Source organism: Acomys minous, assembly GCF_964271855.1.
Source record: "Acomys minous genome assembly, chromosome: 8".
NCBI lineage: Eukaryota > Metazoa > Chordata > Mammalia > Rodentia > Muridae > Acomys > Acomys minous.
In genome coordinates this window covers 107,141,673-107,157,420 of record NC_140489.1, presented here as the reverse complement: position 1 = coordinate 107,157,420, position 15,748 = coordinate 107,141,673, and the positions used below count along the sequence as shown (strand labels likewise).

Below are 15,748 nucleotides of genomic sequence, written 5' to 3'. Positions count from 1 at the left end.
TCCCAGATATCGTATCATTTATCACCCATAAATATTTCTTTACTAAAGGAAAGAGAAAGAAAGAAAGAAAGAAAGAAAGAAAGAAAGAAAGAAAGAACGAACACTTGAAAAACTAGCATTCTTATTATCAGCTACTTGTTTATTTATTTTGTTATACAAGAGTGTCTCACTACGCAGCACTGGCTGTCCTGAACTCACAGTGTTCTACCTGCTGCTGGCAATTACTGGTATTAAAGGTGTGTGCCACTCCAAATGATCACATATATCTTTTTAATGAGGATTGGAAACCAAAGAGAAAAGGAGCCAGTAGGGATGGGAAACACTGCAAACATAGACGGAAGGTACCTGGCAGAGGATGACACAGAAGAATAACATGATTATTTGGAAACAGCAAATGATTCCCATGTATGGAAAAAAATCTGCAAAGCCACTGTATCTTCCATTTCCATCTGTGAATGCTCAAGTAAAAATCAACTGCCTACCTCCCACAATCTGGCTCCTCTCACAGCCAATCTCATTACAACTCTGTTTTTAGTGGCCCTCCATCTTGTATCTTCGTCGTCATACCAAGGAATACAATTAAGGTAAGAGGCATAAGGTAAGGCTAAAACATTAAAACAAAAGTTATGCCCCCACCCCTAAAATATTTGGGCTCAGCTCCTGCAGCCACTTATAATTTGAAGAATTTCCAGTCCTTTGTGAAAGCTCTTACACCTATCTACACACTTTCTGAAACACCTTGTTTCTTTGAGAATCCCTGAGTCAGTGAATTCACAACTAACTCACCTTGAGAGCTGCTGCATGGTGAGACATGGTCCTGCCCACGCGCTTATCACTGCTGTATTGCTGGATGTCTGCAATCCACTCCTCACACTGGGCCATGATCTCAATTCTTTTCAAGTAAAAATGCTTGTGTATAACCTTGAAAATAAAATAGAACAGAACATGTCTTAAAAGACAAAGATTATGGTATTACAAAAATAAAACCTTTAGACATTGCCATGTTTATCATCCCAGAAGTTCTGGTCTCATCATTGCCAAGAAGGAACCTGCTTTTTAGGACATCAGATAGCACACACTGAAATACTCAATTCTATAGCAAGCAGCCAAGAACATCCAACATTGCTCAGATACTGAAGTAATCCCACCTGAAGAGCGCAGGACACACGTAAGGAAACACATGGCAAATGGAGATAAATCAGCAAAAAAAAAAAAAAAAAAAGATTTTCAACATATTCGCAGCAGAAAAGTGTCTTTAGAGAAAACTCAGGGATTGCAGAGATGGCTCTTACAAAGATCTATGCTTTAGCTCCCCTGACCCAGGTCAGGAGGCTTACAACTGTCTGTTAACTCAGGCTCCAACGAATCTGATGGCCTCTCTAGGCATCTGCACTCATGTGCATATACCTCCCGCCACAAATTAATAAAATAATCTTTAAGCCAGGCAGTGGTGGAGCATGTCTTTAATCCTAGCACTCAGGTGGCAGAGTCAGGTGGATCCTTGATCATGTGAGTTCAAGGCCAGCCTGGTCTACAGAGTGATTTCAAGAACAGCCAAAGATACACAGAGTAACTCTGTCTTAAAAAACAAAAACAAATCTTTGACTTCATAGACCACCTAGATAATTTAAGTTATTTTTTTTTTTATTTTAAAGACTACAATTATTTATTTACTGTAAGTATGCATGTGCGCCATGGCATACACATAGAGGTCAAAGGCATCAGTCGTCTTTCGTCCCAGGAATCAAACTCAGGTGAGCAGCCTTGGTGGAAAGAACCTATACTCACAGAGCCAGTTTGCCCTACAGCACAAGAAAGAAAACCTAAGTATCAGAAAAAATCACACACACACACACACACACACACACACACACACACACACACACACACACACACACCACACCCTACAATCTAAATACAAAAGTTAAACAAAGCTTTCAATTGCATTTTCTGGTGAATTTTTAGATGGATTTATTTTACAGAGCTAAATTCCCTTACAGTAACCATGCATCTGATTTGGATATTTAAAAATTTCTACCTCTGAAAAATGTTTTGATACATAAGCACTAGAAATCTCTTTCTGAAATTTTTAAATAAGAAAGCAGACATGAATTCTGGTTGTTTCTATACGGTCTAAAGGGGTTCTCTCCCTAAAGTTACATATAAAGGCACGACAACTGAAATAAAACACCAGTACACTCCTGTGTTACATCTAGCAGTTTTTGAGGTTGATGCTTATAAGAAGTCAAAATAAGAAAAATCAAGTTAAGTAGATGAGGGCACCAGGGAAAAAGACACTTTAAAAGAGAAAGCAAGGTGGGGCTGGAGAGATGGCTCAGAGGGTAAGAGCACCAACTGCTCTTCCAAAGGTCCTGAGTTCAATTCCCAGAAATCACATGGTGGCTCACAACCATCTGTAATGTGACCTGATGCCCTCTTCTGGCGAGCAGGTACACAAACAGGTAGGATGTTGTGTACATAATAGAGACATGCCTATAACCCCAGCACTTGGGAAGTGGAGGCAAGAGGATAAAATGTTCAAAAATCCAAAGTTCAGGCGTGGTGGCGCACGCCTTTAATCCCAGCACTCGGGAGGCAGAGGCAGGTGGATTGCTGTGAGTTCGAGGCCAGCCTGGTCTACAAAGTGAGTCCAGGACAGCCAAGGCTACACAGAGAAACCCTGTCTCAAAAAAAAATCACACACACACACAAAAAAAACCCCACAAAAACAAAACAAAACAAAACAAAATCTACAAAAATCCAAAGTTCAAGATGATCCTTACCTTTATAGTAAGTTAGAGGCAAGTATACACAATGGAAGACCTTGTCTCAAAACAATCAACAACCCAAATAAACCAAAATACCTAGGGAATTCAGAAAACACCCCCCTAAAAAGAAGCACATTAAGAAAGTCAGTTTTAAATGTCTCGTGGCAAGGAGTGGCAAATTTAACAAGCTGGCTCCAAAGGATGACAGAATTATTGTTTCAAATTATATGTATTTAATTTTTATAAAAGTCATCCTCTCAGAGTCACCTGTGCTTACTCAAGGAGGTGGGAATCTAGGCATAACATCAGCATGTTTAGCTGAGTGCTTTAAGTAGAACATAAATGCAAAGAAGCAATTTTGTGGCAAAGTGTAGAGTGCACACCAATGTAACCTCCACCTAGTACACAGCAACACGTCGCATCTGCTAGGACGCACCTGCTTCCTCTCATCACACTGTCTCCCCTATGCCCGTATTTGGGATTAAACGCTGGAGTCACACATACTACACAAGCACATTCTACCACCAAGTTACATCTCCAGCCCTTATCCCCACTTGCTCAATGAGATAATTCTGCCTATATCTGAACTTTATGGAAACGGATTACTTTGCAGAGTTGAAAGGAAAAAAGTCAAAATTAAACCTTATACACTGTGGAATTTGGAATCACTGTTACACACAGCAGAACTATAAAGGAGTTTCAACACCTCAGTACCCAGGATACTGAAGAATTCATGTATGATGCAAAGGGAAGGAATACAGATTCTCCAAGGAAGTTCCATTTATCTTTAGGATTTTTCCCCTAGTAAGCTAGCACAGTGTCTAATAACATCTGATGGCAGTTGAACAATGAATCATATTAATGTGGGTAACCTAAGCAATAAACAAATCTAAGGGCTTATATACAAGTTTACTCCATGGATGCATGTACACATATAGGCATAAGGATATATGTTTTTATCTCGTATAACAGATATACTAAACGGCAAGCCTTTGGAGATGTGTGCACACTAACATATAAACACAGGTAGTATTGACAAAAGGAATTTTTCTTCTATCTCTCTTTTTTTTTAAATTTTTTTCTTTTTTCTTTTTTTCTTTTTTCTTTTTTCTTTTTTTTTTTTTTTGAGACAGGGTTTCTCTGTGTAGCCTTGGCTGTCCTGGACTCACTTTGTAGACCAGGCTGGCCTCGAATTCACAGCGATCCACCTGCCTCTGCCTCCCGAGTGCTGGGATTAAAGGTGTGCCCCACCACACCCAGCAGGAATGTTTCTTTTACATTCCTTAAGATCACATTCATGAGCTCTACCTGATTAATGCAGATAACAGTTACATGTTTCACAGTGTTTATAAATAACTGGTTAATAGTATTAAATATCAATAGTCTACTAGGTAAATACGGTAGTGCCATTTTAAAAGGTTGCAATGCCAGGAAAAATCTAAGAACAGATGATATAAGGAAACAGCTTTGAAAAAGAAAACCATATTAGGGGACAAAGGAGACAAGACCTGAGAACTGGGCACAGACAGATGCAGGGCACCAAGTCAACAGGAAACAGCAATGCCAAATCCCTTGAAATACTTCAGAGAGCTAGGTAGTCTAAGTCTTCCCTTAATGTTCACACATGCACGTTTCTACTTCCATGCAGAAATTAACTCACCTTCAATAATAAATAATATTTCATGAGGAATATTTCAGTAATGTTTGAATAGTTGGAAAAAATGAGAGCTATCAAAAATAGCAGTCTTGGGCTAGAAAGATGCTCACTTGGTAAAGTGAAACAGAGCCCATTAACAACAAAAAGGACCAAACCAGAGCAAGTGTGGTGGTGCCTGTTCTGGAGAAGCAGAGAAAGGTGGGTCCACAAAGATGCACCTGGTGAACTGAAGACCATCAGAGACCCTGTCTCAGAAAGAAGTGGGTAACACTGAGCATCAAACCCAAAGCTGTTTTCTTACCTTTACACACAAAATGTGTACCTGTACACAGTCATGCAAAAGTAAAACTTAAATAAAAGGTCCCAAGATAAAGTCTGGTGTCTTTTGGGATATGTGGCTTTAAACTTTACTAATTGCACTTTGTTATTAATGATTTTAGGATTAATTGTTAGCTGTAAGAAGTAAAGCTTAGTATATCAGACACTGTAAAATTAGAATATGAAATACTAACAAACTATTCTCAAATATCCTTAAGTATTTAATCTATCCAACATACTTCTTTAAAGCATGGTGAAGGATTTCTGATTTGTTCTAGCATTGCCCATTTAACCGTTGCTTGTCGGATGTTTCCATCATATTCCCGAGAGCTCTGTGTGCCACTGGGAGTGCCTCTAGACCGTTCATATCCTGGTTCATTAAAGTAAGGCTCAGCTACTAATATAAGGGACTGGACAGAAACCAACACCTGAGGAATAGAGGAAATTCAAAATTAGTTATTAAGAGACATATTTACTGCAAATAAACTGCTATTCTGCTTTACCTCCAAGGAGTCGCTACTAGCATGTTTCTGCATATTTCTAGAATAAAACAAAACAAACAACAAAGCCTGATATTGGGGGCTGGAGAAATGACTCAGCAGTTAAGCTGCTCTCCTGAGGACCTGTGTTTGAGTCTCTGCATATGTATGTGGAGTGCATACATACATGGAGGCAAAACATCCATATACAGTATCTCAGTGGAATCATGAATATCAGGGTAAACTCAAGGCAAACCTAGGCTACACAGTGAATTCTGGGATGGTATGGGTTAAAGTGTGATACTTTGTCTTAAAAAATAAACAAAACAGAGCCAGCTTGGTGGCACATTCCTGAAATCCTAGCACTTTTGGAGGCAGTGGCAGGCGGATCTCTGAGAGTGCAAGTTCAAAGCCACCCTGGTCTACAGAGCAAGTGCAGGCCAGCCAAGGCTACACAAAGAAACACTGTCTTGAAAAACAAAAACAGGAGTTGGAGAGATGGCTCAGAGGTTAAGAACAGCTGGTTACTCTTCCAGAGGTCCTGAGTTCAATTTCCAGCAACCACATGGTGGATCACAACCATCTATAGTGAGATCTGGTGCCCTCTTCTGGCGTGGAGGCATATATGCAGGCAAAACACTGTATACATAATAAATAAATCTTTAAAGAAAAAAAGAAAAACAAAAAACAAACAAAAATAAACAAACAGTGGGGATGGTGGTGCACACCTTTAATTGCAGTTCTCAGGAGGCAGATGGATCTCTTGAGTTTGGGGCCACCCTGGTCTACAAAGCAAGTTCCAGGAAAGCTAGGGCTACACAGAGAAACCTTGTCTTGTAAAACAAAACAAAACAAACAAGTATTTAAATAAACAATTTAAAAAAGTTCTACCAAGTTAGCTATACTGAAATCTCATATAATATCTATCTATCTATCTAACTATCTATCTATCTACCCACCTACCTATCCATCTATCCATCCATCCATCCATCCATCCATCCATCCATCCATCCATCCATCTACAGAGTCTCACTGTGTTGCCCTTGCTAGCCTGGAACTAGCTATAAAGACCAAAATGGCAAGGACTTCACAAAGACACCACTGCCACAGCCTTAAACAGTACTTTTGTGTATCTTCTGTTAGATGCTGTGCTAAAATTAGCCTTAGTCTTTTTGTTTTGTTTTTGGTTTTTTGAGACAGGGTTTCCTGTGTAATAAAGCCCATGCTGTTCTGGACTAGCTTTATAGACCAGGGTGGTCTCAAACTCACATCTCTCATCCAACACAAACTAGCATTAAGAAAAATAATCTCTTAGGATAGGTCATCTTTTAGTAGGATCACCTGATGCTAACTTCATGTTGTCTTTTTTTGAACACCAAGCTGTACATGTGAGCCCAAGGTATTATATAACAACCACGACTGACTGTTGTGTCTCTACTTCCTAAATGAACAAGCATTATAGTGAACATATCCCTAAATCTGTTTACCACTCTACCTGCAGCTAAGGGTCTGAGTAATTACAAAGTATAAATATGAGTGCAATTAAGATATTATGCAATAGATTTTATATGCTCAACTGACTTAGGGAAATGTAAACTTTGAAGATTATTAAAAAGCTATAAAAATAGCAGCTACAACTTTTAAATTTTATGAATTCCAGGACATTAATTTTGAGCATCAGAAAAGTAAAAATTGTAATTAGCACAACATCATACATGAAGAAGTGTGTAGCAGCAACAGTGTATGAAATTCTACTCACAAGACAGAAGATAGACCTAAATCACCTTACTGCACATACTGCATTTTTAGAACTTATGGAACGGGGCTAGAGAGCTGGCTCAGCAGTTAAGAGCACTAGCTGCTTTTCCAGAGAGCCTCTGTTCGGATCCTCTGTAACTACTCTGTAATTCCAGTTCTAGAGGATCCGACACCCTCTCACAGACATACATGCAGGCAAAACACCCATGCAAGTAAAATGAATTCTTCTGGAAAAAGAAAAGAAGAAGGGGAGAAAAAAACTTAGGAAACAATTTGGTTTTGACAAGACTGTTTGTCTTATATCCTAACTTGAGACTTTAAAACTTCCTAAGAGATTACTATATTAGTTTTTTAGTATTTCCTGCCTTTTAAATAGTTTTCTACTTTTATTTTTGATCACTAATTCTCCTCCTCCCCGCAAACATACACAGTTCTTACAGTGTAAGTAAATCTGTCAGCGAAACTTTGTTTACCTGCAAAAAGCTGGATGTCTGAGGATTCCATTTCTCTTCTGGTCTTCCATGCCATGTATTGAGGATACTTAAACAAACCTGAGAAAGGAAAGACATAAACACAATTCAAAAGAGTGTTTAATAACAAACTGTCCCTGCCAGAAATAAACCACAATGCTCTCATGTCAAACTGTATCTAAGTCTGTGAAAGCTCACTGTATCCTCAGATGTGATCTATCCAAGACATTTTGAGACATCTTGATGAAAAGTCCATTTTTAAGAATTTGCTATTCTGTCCAAGTTGGATCTGCTTTTGTGTGTGCCTGGTGCCCATGGAGGCCAGAGGAGGGATCAGGTCTCTGGAAAGCAGCTGTGATGACTGCTGAGCCATCCCGCCAGCCCCTTCTTACCTTCTTATGGTTCAAGCAGTAATACTTAGCATGGAACTTACTACTAGAACATCCAAAGTTATACTGAATATGATAATTATTCTTTTAAAGAATTTATAGTCATAGGAAATTATTTCTGATTTAAATAAAACATTTTATGTTCAAAATATGTCTTTAGGCTTTCCACCCTTCAATGATAGGAACAGAATGCAGGGCTTTGACCATGGCAGGCAAACACTCTACCACAGAGCTGCGTTTCCCAGGCCCAGAAATAATTTATTACATCTCTTTGTCAGATATTTTTTCTATTCTAGTGAGAATAAATCACCCCACTGTTAATAAAAAATGTGAAAATATGTAAAAAGAACAAGTTCTTAATTGTGTGTTTAACAGCCAGGAAGGAGTTAAGGTGGAAGGATAAAGCTGTGAGCTGCAACGCGGGCAGTGGTGGTCCAGAGCTGACAGATGGGTTGCTGCTCAACCATGCTCATCCGTGAAAAGATGACTAGAACTGGGGACCCATCCAAGCCGGGCTGCAGGTTCCGTATTCTAAGCAGGGTTGGTTCGTGGAGAGTGTTAGCTAACTATAGTGTTTCACCCTCCTTAGTTTCTCCTCTCTTACTTTCAAGCTGATCTGTCTGTGCACACAGAAGGAGCTATGAATGAAGAAAAATATAGCCACACCAATTTTGAATCACAAAGAACCTTCGGATCAGTGTGAACTTAGAAACAAAAGATTTCAAGCACCTTACCTTGCCATCATTGTAAAGGTTGGGATTGAAGCGCACACTATGACCCCCAGTTGTTTCTAGGTTCACAAGAGGAGGTGAACTAGGATAATCTTGAGGAAAATATACATCAAACTCAAAGCATCCATTTGCGTAGGGGGTGTCCGCTGGACCAGTTATAAGAACCTGGTGTGCACATGAACAGAGAGACTTGTGAGGATCCTCCTCACCATCACCTTAGAGAGCACTGCAGGAACTTCCTCCTGACAGCCAGTGCACAAGCCTGGGTGGAGAGTGGGCTCAGAAGCTACAGAAACAACGGACTAGAAAAAGGATTCTGACAAGAAATAAGAATGCTGTAGCTACCAGCCGTAGTGACATCCATCTTTAATCCCCACCTGTGAGGCAAAGGCAGGTGGATCTTCATGTGTTCAGGCCAGCCTGGTCTACGGAGTGAGTTCCAAGACAAAGATACACAGAGAAACCCAGTATGGGGGGAAAATGCCCTAGTTTTGCTGAAAATAGATGATGAAGAAGATGATGATGATGATGATGATAATGATTATTTTTGGTTTTTCAAGACAGTGTTTCTCTGTTGTAGCCTTGTCTGTCCTGGACTTGCTTTGTAGACCAGGCTGGCCTCAAACTCACAGCGATCCACCTGCCTCCACCTCCTGAGTGCTGGGATTAAAAGCATGTGCCACGATGCCCGGCTCTGAAAAGAGATTCTTATTAGCATCAGGAAGGTTTACCTAAATCTCAAACTTTTTGTCCCCTTAGAGCTTTATGAGGTAAGAGAAAAAGAGCAGACAGGAACCAACAGTCAAGTGTAAAAACTAATGAATGTCAAGTGAGTCAATTAACAGACACAATGGCACCTGCACTGTAACTAATTCACTCTAGAGGTTCTAGGCTGAAGAGCTTTCACATACAGCACAGTGCTCCAAAGGGAAGCACAATTATATAGCAAAATGATTTATCTTTCCTTTTCTTTTTTTGGGGTGGGGTGGGGGGTTGGGGAGGTGTTTAAGACAGGGTTTCTCTGTGTAGCCTTGGCTGTCCTGGAACTTACTCTGTAGACCAGGTTGGCCTCGAACTCAGAGATCCACCTGCCTCTGCCTCCCAAGTGCTGGGATTAAAGGTATGCGGCACCACTGCCCAGCTACAAAGTGAGTTTTTAGGTATCCTAAAAACAATTCTACTGTTTGTAAAGGGAGTAAGATGTGGTCAAAGCGACAAATTATCCAGAAAATCAAAGCAAAGGGGAAAAAAAAAACTTAGAAGTCAACAGGTCAATACTGTTACTTGTCTAAAAAAGACAGACCAGTTAACCTAAGAATTAAATCATAAATGTAATTATTTCTCAACTATGTATCAAATTAGTTTCTTGTTTTGTTTTGGTTTTAGTTTTTTTAAGACAGGGTTTCTCTGTGTAGTCTTGGCTGTTCTGGATTCACTTTGTAGACCAGGCTGGCCTCAAACCCACAGTGATCTGCCTGCCTCTACCTCCTGAGTGCTGGCATTAAAGTCATGCACGACCACACCCAGCAAGACAGGGTTTCTTTGTGTAACACAGCCCTGGCTATCCTAAACTCCCTCTGTAAACCAAGCTGGCCTCAAACTCATAGAGATCCACCTACCTCTGCCTCCTGAGTGCTGGGATTAAAGTCATGTGCCACCACACCTAACAAATTAGTTTATTTTAACGCAGTTTTCTCTTAGACTTTAAGATTACGCAGATTACAATGTTAAAACAGAGAAATACAAGTTATGTTATAATTCTATTCAAACCCACATTTATAAAAATTTTGGGGAAAAAAAAGACATTTTCTGATAATCATTTCTATAAACCAAGAGTATGGCACCTGGGGTGACTATCCTGTGACTGCTTCCTTCACCTATTCAGCATTAATTTCTTTGACATTATGCCTCAAAACTGTGAGAGGTCAAATACAAGAAAGGTGTCTCCTTTGGTATTTTCTTTTTTCGAGACAAGGTTTCTCTGTTTAATAGCGCTGGCTGTCCAGGAACTCACTCTGTAGTCTAGGCTGGCCTCAAACTCATGAGGATCTGCCTGTCTCTGCCTCCCAAGTGCTGGGATTAAAGGCGTGCGCCACCACTGCCCAGCCTCTGGTTTTTTCTTTATATGCTGTCTCATATGCACACTCTGAACTATCTTTGGAACACAGCTCCTTTTAATGCCATCCCAAGTGGTCATCAAAATTTATGCTAAAATTTAAAATCCAGGAAGGGTCAAGATAAAGCTGCTTTCTACCTTCATGATATCAAGTCGCTCCTCATCACAGCGCACAAAGACACTGGAAGACGATGACAGGGGCAGTGAGGTTGAAAGCGTCACCGCTTCCTGGGCCAGACGGCGGGCTCTGGCAGCACTGTTGGCATCATTGGCATTTTTCACCTGAGACATGTAGTGGTAATTTACTTTAAAACCCAATTTCCCATCATCGTCTTCAGAAACCATTTCAAATGTATCTAAAAGGAGACAGAAGACCAAAGAGAAGAACCAGTAAGGAAAACAGTTGTTATAATACAAAAGTCATAAAGAAGTCTCTGGTTTATTCTTCCATTCTAACAGAAAGACTAAAGAATGTCTCAGAGTGCGGGGTGTGGCCTAAGTGCCAGATCACGTCCCTAGCTTGCAAGGCTTCCTGGGTTCAATCCCAGCTCTGCAGAATGTGAAAGGGAAGCCTATCCTCTGCACGCTCTGCACACGTCTTCCTGTGCCTTTAGTTGCCCAGATTGCTCTAGTGCATGCCTTGCCGTCAGGATGAGAATGCTGTGACTGTCCACACAGAGATCTCAAGACACGGATGGCAGAAGTTTTCATGTTATGTACAGAAACTAGAAGTCAGGAGAGACACACACACACACATACACATACACACACACGCACACACATGCCTGTGCACGCGCACGCACACATACACACACACACACGCGTGCGCGCGCGCGACAAGACAGAGAGGGAGATAGAGAGAGAGGAGCAATTTTTGAGGCACCATCTCAATGTTATACAGGTTTATCTCAAAAATCACAAGTCTTTTGCCTCAGGCACAGTGTAGTGGAATTGCAGGTAAGGGCCACTAAGCTGAGCTCAAGTCTAGAAATCTTTCATTTACTCAAAAACACTTTAGCAGCACTGTTAGAAGGGTGAGGATGACATGTCAGTGGCTGAAAAATTCCAACTTACCAAACTGCAGTTTCTTCATGACAGCCACATATTTTTCTTCAAGTGATTTTAATACTGACAGAGGTTTGGGTTTTACAACCACCTTCTTTGAGTATTCACCTAGCTTTTTTTCTGTAATATTCAAAATAAAAAAAAATAAATATACATTCTACATTTTCTGTTTGACATTAAACTGAAGAACAATCCATTTCTACATGTAGGTTTTGAATTCCAAATTTCTACCAAACTCCACATCTTCCTATTTTATCACTTTAGGGAAATGGATTTCAGATTTCAGATATGTGCCACCATGTATAGCAACCTCAATTTACTACTCCTTAACAAAATGGTGGTTTTCACAGGGCACGGTGCACACACCTGTGATGTCAGCACTCAGGAGGCAAAGGCAGGCATATCCCTGTGAGTTCAAGGCCAGCCTGGCCTACAAAGTGAGTCCAGGACAGCCAAGGCTAACACAGAGAAACCTTGCCTTGAAAAAACAAAACGAAACAAAACCTCAAATTGTGGTTTTCAATCCCACAGCTTTCAATGAGAAGAAGAAAATAATTAATATGTATCTTCTTAAGGTACTACATTTAGTCTCAGCATTAGGTGGAAGAGATGAATTTTTATTTTATTTTGAGACATGACCTCATTATGCAGCCCTGGCTAGTCCAGCATTTGTTACTGGCTAGCCTCAAACTCACAGAGATTCACCTGCTTTTACCTTCCAAGTGCTGGAAATAAAGACATGCGCCACCACACTCAGCTGAGATGAATATTCTACAACAAGAAATATTCTTAACTAAAACCTGATAAAGAACAAAATCTAATAGAATATGAACTTGCAAGTATAAGAACTTAACTGGAAATGGGGAAAAAACAGACAGTTCTCACCACTAAAACATGTTTTGTGCAATGGAAAAAAAAATCCCATAAGACACTACTAGCCTTGATTGGCTTGCCGCAGGCTGGTGGTGGCCATGTGGACGATCTCAGCGGTCCTCTGAATGTCTGGAACCAGAAGAGTCAGTCCTTCTGGCTCTTGATCAGGTGTATCTGGCTTGACTCCTGTTTTAACATTTTCCCTTTTAGATCTGAATTAAAAAAAAAAAACATGGAAAGAAATGCAGGGAAAATTAAGTTTTAAGACTGAAAATAAACATACTTTAATTTGGTATGTGTTACACTTGTCACATGTAATGAGCAGGGAGGCTAGATAGATTTATTACTGCTTTGGAAGCCATAGACTAATACCTAAAATAACAAAGCTATGAGTACACTATTCCTGTTTAGTAAAAGAAACATTGTGTAACATAATCACACAACACAATATTGCATAAGTATCATGCTAACCAACCAAATGCTTGCTATGTTCTTAAGCCCACACTTAGAAACACTATAAATACCCAGAGGTAAAGAAACCACTTACATGCCTTTGGTAAACTAGCAATCTCTTGTCTCACAAAGCCTTGGAATCAATAGCTACATGGCAATTTAAAAATACTACTTGTACTTTACTGAATATGCTGATTTTTGTGAACAAAAGAATTTAGTATTTCAGAGCAAAGCCTCGGTCCACAAGACATACTGTGCAGCTGCTGCACACCTATAACGGCAAGTATTAGTACAGCATCACTTCGAAGCATCACTCTACTAAAATGACCAAACGCTGTATGGAATTATCACACTAGCACAGTGTCACAGCAAGGTTTCAGGGTACACAGCACACTGTCAATTAAATACAAGGTTCACTAACTTCATTGTTTACATCTTCAAAATAAGTTATCCTTGTTAATCCATCAGAGGTTTCAAAATCTTTCAAAGGCACAATCTAAACTGTATAGCTTTCCCCCCACCCCCCATAAAAACCTACCAACAAAAAACTAGCCCTGGCTATCCTGGAACTCACTGTGTAAGCCAGGCTGCCCTCAAACTCAAGAAATCCACCTGCCTCTGCATCCCTAGCAGTGGGATTGAAGTCATGTGCTAATACGACATGCTAAGAATAATTTTTAAATTAGCAAAATGTTGAAGAATCTAACAAAATAATATGCTGTCTACAGACAAAAATGAACCTTACCACACTGACAAAGCTGCTCAAAAGCAATCCCTTGCTTAACTACAGGAAGACAGAAAGTAGTAAACTAAGAAGCCACTCACATGGAGAAGAGCAGCAAATGAATACAGAATTGAGGTGTCTGCTCTATCCTTGGTTCCAATGTGTCAACACTGCCAGCATCCACAGATTACAGTCTAAGTAGTGGTATCTACATCTCTAACCCAGCAAGAGGACATAATTGAAAAGACACAATGTGTCACGGGATCACTGTCCTTATCTTCCCTCTTATGTAAGTCAAAGAAAACAAATGGCCACTTCTTTTGCCACCCAGAAAACAACTTAGCGTATGTTGGTGCTGTACACCACTTGACCATCAACCTCAATATATGCACACGTGTATGAAAACATCTGTTTACCTATAAGCAGAGAACAGGCAATGCTTTAATGCTGAAATATAAGATTCTGTTACTTCTAGAGTAAACCAAGACATGGTGTTTTTTCTAATTCTGAAGTAAAACATGGCCTTACAGCTCAACACTGAGACTGGCCATTTCTTAATGAAGAAATGACTGCTGTGGAAAATCTCAAATAGGCTGTCAACTGTGTCTATCTAAAGTTATAACCAACTTCAACTACTGAGGATAAAGAATAGTACAAAGGTTCTTTACAATAACCATTCTTGAATTACAAGGACTTTCCCTTCCCAATTTTAAGTGATTATCATTAAACCTAAAAGAATAGTGAACTATTAGGACACTGGACTATAATAAGGAAGCAGGAGGTTTTATTTTTTACTTTTTAGAATGATGTCCTAAGCCTCAAGCAGGTCATCTATTGCACTCTTAAAGGCACATTCTTTTTGAGGGTTTCTCTGTGTAACGTTGGCTGTCTTGGATTCACTTTGTAGACCAGGCTGGCCTCAAACTCACAGCAATCCACCTGCCTCTGTGTCCCCAGTGCTGGGATTAAAGGCTTGTACTACCATTGCCCAGCTGGACACTGATTTCTTAAATGAAAATTTTAAAGGAAGGTTACTGATAGGCTATTATAAAAGTACTAGCAGGACAGTAAGTTTTATGTTTTTTTTTTAAACCAAAATTAAGTTTTAAAAGCAGTTCAAGAATCTAAAAATTTAAGAAAATTTACAGCAAGTTCATAAACAACTATTTCACACTGAATATAATGGTAGAATCACAATGGTGTACTTTAGACTTTCATACAGGTTATCAGAGAATTTTTTATTTGGTTAGTTGCTTTGTCAAGAACTTACATTAAAAAAAAAAAATCTCCAAATGACAACAGAATTTTCAAATAGAGGAAGGATAAACACTAGCTGCCTGTCAGTGACTGCAGCCACTCACTGTCTGACCGAAGTCCCTTGTCTACAGAAGTTGCAGGCTACTGTCAACCCATATGTGGGCCAGCTCATGAAAAAAGGCCATACCTTAGCTCACATCCTGAAGTCTGTGTGAAAAGCTATTTGAGTTCAAGGCACCTAGCTGGAAGTAGGTCTCTGAGACTGACAATGGATCCAACATGGTAAGAGCAATCAGCGACGGCCGCTACCATGGCATCCGCTGCTTTGTGCATACGTTGAATCTCGTGATCACTGCCCTGAAGAAATACGAGGAAGCAACTGAAGTTTCTACTATTACAAAAAAAATTATCTGTACACATTTGCCTCAATGCTGTGAACTCCACTAGATAGCTAATAAAGTAAAGTTTGGCTTCATAGATAAAATCTACACTAGGATGTGAGCAAAACGGGCAAATTTGTCTCAAAACAAAAAGACTTAAAAAACACACAAAACCAAAAAATTTCTGGGCCGGTAAGACAGCTTGGTTGGTAAAGGTACTGGCTTGAGTCTGATAACCTGAGTTGCACAGTGGGGATTCACACGGTGGAAGAGAAGAATTTACTCCCTCCAGCAAATCATCCTCTGACTG

At 39.8% G+C, this 15,748-nt stretch overlaps 1 protein-coding gene across 10 annotated transcripts in view; it reads right to left on the bottom strand.

The window, feature by feature from the left end:
• BIRC6 (baculoviral IAP repeat containing 6) overlaps positions 1-15,748 on the bottom strand; it is a 182,042-nt gene that overhangs the window by 4,961 nt on the left and 161,333 nt on the right. For 9 of the 10 annotated variants that reach the window (XM_084793779.1, XM_084793781.1, XM_084793782.1 and 6 more), the window contains 7 exons: positions 12,691-12,836; positions 11,761-11,871; positions 10,825-11,042; positions 8,574-8,735; positions 7,454-7,531; positions 4,983-5,171; positions 787-921 (listed from right to left, as the gene is read on the bottom strand). In XM_084793779.1, the coding sequence (XP_084649905.1) occupies positions 787-921; positions 4,983-5,171; positions 7,454-7,531; positions 8,574-8,735; positions 10,825-11,042; positions 11,761-11,871; positions 12,691-12,836 (1,039 nt within the window). Of the gene's footprint in view, positions 1-786; positions 922-4,982; positions 5,172-7,453; positions 7,532-8,573; positions 8,736-10,824; positions 11,043-11,760; positions 11,872-12,690; positions 12,837-15,245; positions 15,416-15,748 lie in introns of those variants that run through there. The other variant, XR_014781399.1, reaches the window with a different exon arrangement.